At 47.3% G+C, this 7,500-nt stretch overlaps 1 protein-coding gene across 1 annotated transcript in view; it reads right to left on the bottom strand.

Annotated features, from left to right (window-relative positions):
* The window catches only part of LOC116219477 (midnolin-like), a 9,531-nt gene extending 6,826 nt beyond the window's left edge, over window positions 1–2,705 (bottom strand). Inside the window, exons 1-3 of the mRNA XM_031562763.2 lie at window positions 2,030–2,705; window positions 1,116–1,203; window positions 849–911 (exon numbers count right to left, since the gene is read on the bottom strand). Of these exons, the coding sequence (XP_031418623.1) occupies window positions 849–911; window positions 1,116–1,203; window positions 2,030–2,262 (384 nt within the window). The 5' untranslated portion in view covers window positions 2,263–2,705. The remainder of the gene's footprint in view (window positions 1–848; window positions 912–1,115; window positions 1,204–2,029) is intronic.
* Window positions 2,706–7,500: the final 4,795 nt, after the last annotated feature.

The raw sequence follows: 7,500 nt of genomic DNA, 5'->3' as shown, positions 1-7,500 counted from the left end.
ACCTGCTCTGCTAATCTTTTAGCGGCAGCCGGCTGCAGAAGACCTGCCGGCAAGCGGGGGTGCAACGGGGGGGGGGGGGCGCTTGATTATATACAGAAGAGACGAGAAGAAAACTACCAAACACAAACATGCATGTCTGAGAAGACACATGACTCTGCCTTAAGGTGCACCGTGTCAGGAAATATGAAGAGAAAGAAAAAAAAAAGTTACTTCTTGCACTTTCTTCTTGTTTGACTAACTGAATGAGAAAAGGTCTTCCTTCTCGCTCTCTCTCTCTCTCTGTTATTTGCACTAACGTTTCCGATTCAAATCGAGAATCCCGCGGGCGTGTAGAGCTCATTCTGTGTACCATTTCCAAGAAATCGTCTAGTTGCTTCTCTACGCAGCTCTCGCGCACACAAACGCACACGCACTCACACACACACCGCACGACCACACGCACACACACAACGCCTGCCTCTGAAAAGGATGACGCACACACACACCGGCCCGCCACACAAAACAGCATTTCAAACACAAATATGCCACTGAGAACGAGAAACCACACGCACGCACACACACACACGTAAGCGCGCACACACACACAGTCGGTGAAGGCAGCCGGCTGACCCACAGTGATTTAAATGGGCGCGGCGCCAACACTAAGCAGTGAGTCACTATATCCGGTGCAGTTTTGCCTATATTGAAATCCCTAAGCTTCGCTGCACATTCATGAAAAGCCGCAGATAAACAAACACGCCGGTAACTATGCGCTGTTCAATCGGCTATTCTTTTCCTCCTCATCACAAGTGTCTGTAAAGGCAGCCCATAAACGGATGCAAGCGAGGTCTGCAAGCGCGTAGGCTTACCTGAGTTTCCGTGAGGCTCTCCAGCGCCTGCATGATTGACTGCTCCGGTCTGGGCGACTGCGACTACCGGAGAGAAGACAAAAAAAAAGAGAAGAGAAGTTAGTGAACTAGTCTGCGGGCTTGCGCATGGCTTCCCAAATGTATGTGACTGGCTGCCAACTGTGATGAAATCTCAAATTATGAAATGTGAAAGTGAAGTAGGCTAGCCTAAGTTTGAAGGCATACGTTAACTCCGTCCTTGCCAAACTTTGTACTTGTGTGACTCACCATCAAACCAGCTTCGACTGACGGCACCAATGTCAGTTTACTCCCGTTTGCAACGCCAAAGTCCTGCAACTTCCCCGAGGTCAGCCTCCTGGATACGGGAAAAGACGCACACACTTGAGAAACAGGGCAACGTGGACTGATGCAATATAAAAGGTTTCAGCAGAGAGAGACCATGGTGGAAATAAATACCCAAGTCAAGACCAACTCCTCGACATCTTGGCGCAATTGATCTCCAGTTAACTGCCCCTTCAGCTGATTGCATTGAAGTGATTGTAATACCGGATTATTCGCTTTTTGTGCCCTCTCTCTCTCTCTCTTTATACCCGTCTTCACCGACTCATACATAAGACTGGCATTATTAGTCTATTAGGCCTATTGGTTGTCTTACACTAATCAGACAGCGCTTTGTTATGCATTGTTCTTATCGCCACCTCCTCAACCACCCCTGCGCATCTTAAAGCGGAACCGTGTAATGCTACTCAACCTCCGTAATACCCTGTGGTGACATGGCACTCACACCGGTCTTCGCCCACGGATCCCCTTCCCGTTAGTCCGCCCGCCTGCGATACGAGACTTTCATTTCAGTCCCCTCCCCATCCTTCCCTGGCCATGGCTTACTTGCGTGATGACCTCATGGCGCATAATCGCGGTGGTGTGTGTTGAATTAAGTTGGAATGCAGCATGCAGACATAAAAACACTCCAAGTTTTTTTTTCTTCTAATTCCCCACGACCCTGCCAGAATATCCGAAGTAGAACCCTCCGTTGTGCATAGCATGAAATACAATAGCAAGTATTCACACAGTAAGCTCTCATTCTAATTAAGCTGCTAACCCTCATACTAGGTCTGGTGCGGCCCCTGGGAAAGCAGCCGTGCCCGGTTGTCCTTCGCGCGGCGCAATAGCTTACTACTCACGTGTCTTTGTGCAGAAGCGCGAGCCTTTCTTTGGGGACCCTCAGCCTCTGCGCGAGCCTCCTCTTCAGTCCTTCCACCGTCTCCTCGCGTGGAAGAGAGAGCTCGAAGCGCGTGCCAGTTGTTGAGTTGATAGACACATTCATGGACGGTTCGCTCGAGATGAGACCGGGACAACAGGACGTGGCTCCACGGATGGCACAGCTGCAACTGCGGGCGTCTGGGTGCCGGTCCATGCGCTCCGTAACCGGAAGAAGAGAGTGGACAAGACTGTGGCTATGAGCAACCGCAGGCCAGTGTCCCCGTACGACAGAAATGAGCGGATGTTTGCGAGGTTCTGTCCGTCTGTTTCCAATTGCAAAGTTAACTAGAGTCCTTGTAATATGTTTGTTTCCTTAGGCCTCGTTCAGTGTATTCCCAGAAGTCTCTCTCCAATTCGTTACTGTTCAAGCTTGTATAAAGATTGTGGTTTCAGATTCCATAGTCCACCAGCCAATTATAAGTATATCTCCAATAGCAATCAGTGTAAAAGAAAAATAATATGCCTTCGAGTTTACCCTAGCGTCCCCTTTATGTCACGCTAATACTCGTAGGCTATAGTCCGAACATGTAAGTCTGGCCACGTAAACCCCGTTAAGTCTTAAAGCCGACAGCCTGCTGAAGCCTTTGTGGACGATCTCTTTCCCCTTCTCTTGTTTCCACAAAGCTCGTAGCACAGTGCACAGCAAACATGTTACGAGATGTAGGGCTTGATGCCTCTTAGATCCGCCCACCCTCCGACATATCCAATCGCGTCGACCATATGGTGTGCGTTAGTGAACACTATCCAATGGGCACACGCTGCGTAACACCCACATGTGAAAGGTGTCCCTTCCCCCTCGGCCGCTCGCCCATATTGTGATTGTCGTGCGAGCCAATCAGAGGGTCTGTGTTTGCCTACGAATGCGCTAGTCTCCGCCCACAGCAGTCATTCATGATATGAGAGCGATACAAAGAAGGGAGGCACGCGGTGATCTCACGGCTCTCTCTGGCCGTCCCGCAGTCACAGGAGTCAGAAACAAAGCGAAACAAGTCGTCTGTGACTGAGTTCCACTTGGCTCAGCGGAAAGCTGTTTGCTTTGCTGATAAACAGTGTGAATTATTAGCAATCTTAACATCAATATTAAAGCTTCTTGACCGAATCATCAAAAATGAAGGTTATGGTGTTCAATGTCTAAATAATAGCCTAATAATACTTTATGTTAATAGATAATGTAGTCCACTATTCATCACCCGATAGGCTGTCTATTCAACATGCATCAGCCTATAGGCTAAGGAAAGTCTAATCTTGGTTAGTAGTTATTGAGTAATCAGCTGTAATGTGAATTCCTGTTAAGCTTGGTCAGAGTTTGTTTTGGTTATGAACTGGTTATGCTGAGATCGGGAATTCTTTAGCCAGTGACAAAACGTTTCAAAACATGCCCTACAGTAGAAGTAGGCTGCAGGTTTCAGTGAATCATATATTGTCGCGTTTTTAATGACCGCTTGTTTACTCACGAACCGTTCTCACGCGGGTGTGTCCTGGACAAGTGAGTCATCCTCCGGCGTTTCCGTTGAGTCTTTGGAGCGTGTGTGTGCTCGGGCCGAGCCCAGTTGATTCACGAGAGAAATGATCTGGCATGAGCCGGTCTACTACGGGTTTGCTACATAGATGCAGCCTAAACTGGCATGAAGTGAACGGAGTGTGGGAGTTTCTAGAGAGTGTTATCATAGTCTTCTTGCTTGATAGGACAGGACGTCCTGGTTCCGAGGAATGCCTATCAAGAGATTATCACTTCATTCACACCTTTGCTTAGTGAATCACACCGCTGTTGATTGAGAATGAGTTGAGTGGTTCTGTTATGTGTCACACGTTCTGACACAGGGGTTCTTCTTCATGACGTAATCTCATTAACTGCACATCCTTTGACAGTGAAAGAACTCAAACGTGGTTGCGCCATTTCCTGCACATACTGGCACCAGATCTGACAGTGCTGCTGTACAAGTATTTTACCCCAGACATGGAGTCCACTAATTACTGAGGTGCATGGACGGACAAGGGAACTTGGACGTGCAAAAGTCCCCCTATTAGCGTGCTTGCAAAAATTGTCTTGTGCGCTCGCAAAACATTACTCAAATGGAATGACATTTTTTTTCAACAGCACAATAACTAAATTCACTTGTACCTCAACAGGATTTACATCGCACATACACATTTTCTAACACAGCGCAGGTACACTCAATTAAAGCCAACAACAGCAAATTAACAAAATACACCACTTTCAACCACAAATAAGAGATACATTTAAGCCACCTCTAATATAGACTATGCGACAAGAAATGCAAAGTTAATAACAGCGACTTCACGCAGAGGCTCTGGCTTAGGGGCCCCCTTAGCTCATGGGCCCCTGGGCCCAGTAGGCCCGTTCGGTAATCCATCCCGGCTGAGCTGCTGTCTGACAACAGCGAGACAGGGGACTATATCTTATGATGGCTTTCTTGAGACCTCTATGACCTCTTATTACATATTTTCCTTTCATTGAGCTGACTTTCAGCATTCCTGATATTCCTGATATTCCTGATATTCCTGATATTCCTGGTGTTTTACCCCTTGGCCAATACCTCTTGTGGTTTCAGTAGAGTCTGGCTTATTGGCTGTTAATAAATGCTGAAGAAAAGACTAGTCTACTATTGATCCCACGGTGTGTCTGTGTGTGTGTGTGTGTGTGCTTGTGTGTGTGTGTGTGTGTGTGTGTGTGTGTGTGTGTGTGTGTGTGTGTGTGTATGGAGGGGAGGGGATGATTGGGAAGAAGTCAATAATGTGGGGTCAGATGTCATGGCAGAACCATATTTGACGGCAGCATTTTTTAACAGTGAGGGCATACGTACACAAACACGCACACACACACACACACACACAAGCACACACACACACACACACACACACACACACACGCACACGCACACACACACACACACACAACTACTTTATTTTTAATTGGCACACATTTTGTAACACACACCTGTTGAGTGCACCCATGCCCTCCCCCAGGGTGTCTCTCGTGATCAAATGGCCTTTTTTGTTTAAGAAGGTTCCTAACCTAAGTGAAATGAACTGAGAGTATCTAAGTATCAAGCCATGATGGGAGCTGGTTGCATTCTCTCCATGCTGAGGAAAGGTGCCTCAATGCTTCCTCTCTTATCTCCTTTGGATGGGGCACACTGGACCATCCTTTACAGAAAAGAAAGGAGATAATACCGTCCCACAATTCATTGCGGCAACAACATTTAAAGACTCACGTTAGTAACAACCCCCGATGCATAATTGGGCCTACGTAGCCTAGTGTAAATGCAGTCAGATTCACTTCTCCTGAGTCCTTATGGATTCTCCTACGCATCTTTCCTTGACCACGTGACGTTTTCCAGGAAAAGTGACTAGGAAAGGACCTAGGATCTCATTCTTTACCTATCTGTCTGCAGCCATGGTGTGATATATTGATTGACATTTGGGTGAACCGATCAGAGGGTCTGCGTTTGCCAACGAGTGCGCTAGTCTCCGCCCACAGCAGTCACTCATAATATGAGAGCGATACAAAGAAGGGAGGCACGCGGTGATCTCACGGCTCTCTCTGGCCGTCCCGCAGTCACAGGAGTCAGAAACAAAGGGAAACAAACTGTCTGTGACTGAGTTCCACTTGGCTCAGCGGAAAGCTGTTTGCTGATAAGAATTCCCATGCTCCCCCACACACATACCCCAGAAGGCCGTTCACCCCTGCAGTAACATTAAACCGTAAACAGCCTGCATCTTTGGCGCAGTTATAAGGCAGCCTCCATCTCTGGGGCATTTATAGGACAGCTTACATCTTTGGGGCAGTTATAGGGCAGACAGCCTGCATCTTTGGGGCAGTTATAGGGCAGACAGCCTCCATCTTTGGGGCATTTATAGGACAGCCTCCATCTTTGGGGCAGTTATAGGACAGACAGCCTCCATCTTTGGGGCAGTTATAGGACAGCCTCCATATTTTGGGCAGTTATAAGGCAGGCAGCCTGCCTCTTTTGGGCAGTTATAGGGCAGACAGCCTCCATGTACATGTTCAGAAGGCAGGAACCACCCCTGTAGGACCTCCTTCAGGGCCTTTTGTAAACTGTGTGTGTGTCTCTGTGTGTGTGTTTGTGTGTGTGTGTGTATGTAGGCATGTATGTGCATGCATGTGTGTGTGTGTATGCGTGCATGTGTGTGTATGTGCGTGTGCCTCTGTGTATGTGTGTTACTCCATATGGCAGTAGGCCGGTGAGAACGCTCCCTATAGACTAAGATGTTCGAGTAAACGCACCCTATAGACTCCCCATAGATGTTAGCGTAAACGCTATATAGACTTAGATGTTAGTGTAAACGTTCCCTATAGACTCCCTATAGATGTTAGTGTAAACACTCTCTAGACTCCCTATAGATGTTAGCGTAAACGCTATATAGACTTAGATGTTAGTGTAAACACTCTCTATAGACTCCCTATAGATGTTAGTGTAAACACTCTCTATAGACTCCCTATAATTGTTAGCGTGAACGCTATATAGATTTAGATGTTAGCGTAAACTTTTAAAGGTATACTCCAATCTATGATCTCAATGGTGAACAAAACTAAAGAACTATTCAAGGTCTGTCAAGAACTATTCTGCCAATTGATAACGATATAATCATGGTTAAGGACGTGTCCATGAACTGAATGCCCCAGGCTTGTGTTAACCGCGGAGCGAGTAGCACATTATGAAGAACATGGACTCTGCCCATGGATCCGCTGCTGCCTGTTGTGCGTGGTATGACGGGCATGTTTGTCATGATTATGCCAGTGAGTGTGTGTGGCACTGGGTGATGTTGACGGGTGACTGTGTGCAGTGCCTGTTCTGGCACGGCCACATTGAACACGCCCACATCCTCTGCTCCCCAACCGTGTCCCCCACAGGAAACACAGACAGCACAGATTGTATCTTCATTCAAGGGTGTGTGTGTGTGTGTGTGTGTGTGTGTGTGTGTGTGTGTGTGTGTGTGTGTGTGTGTGTGTGTGTGTGTGTGTGTGTGTGTGTGTGTGTGTGTGTGTTTATGACTCTGGGTGTATCTCTGTATGTGTGTGTGTGTGTGTGTGTGTGTGTGTGTGTGTGTGTGTGTGTGTGTGTGTGTGTGTGTGTGTGTGTGTGTGTTTATGACTCTGGGTGTATCTCTGTATGTGTGTGTGTGTGTGTGTGTGTGTGTGTGTGTGTGTGTGTGTGTTCATGACTGGGTGTATCTCTGGATGTGTGTGTGTGTGTGTGTGTGTGTGTGTGTGTGTTTATGACTCTGAGTGTATCTCTGTATGTGTGTGTGTGTGTGTGTGTGTGTGTGTGTGTGTGGTTTTTTTTTTACTCTGGGTGTATCTCTGTATGTGTGTGTGTGGAGTCATGTTTCATCACTGACTAAGACA

This window comes from Clupea harengus, chromosome 25 (genome assembly GCF_900700415.2).
Source record: "Clupea harengus chromosome 25, Ch_v2.0.2, whole genome shotgun sequence".
NCBI lineage: Eukaryota > Metazoa > Chordata > Actinopteri > Clupeiformes > Clupeidae > Clupea > Clupea harengus.
This window is presented reverse-complemented; position numbering and strand designations above follow the sequence as displayed.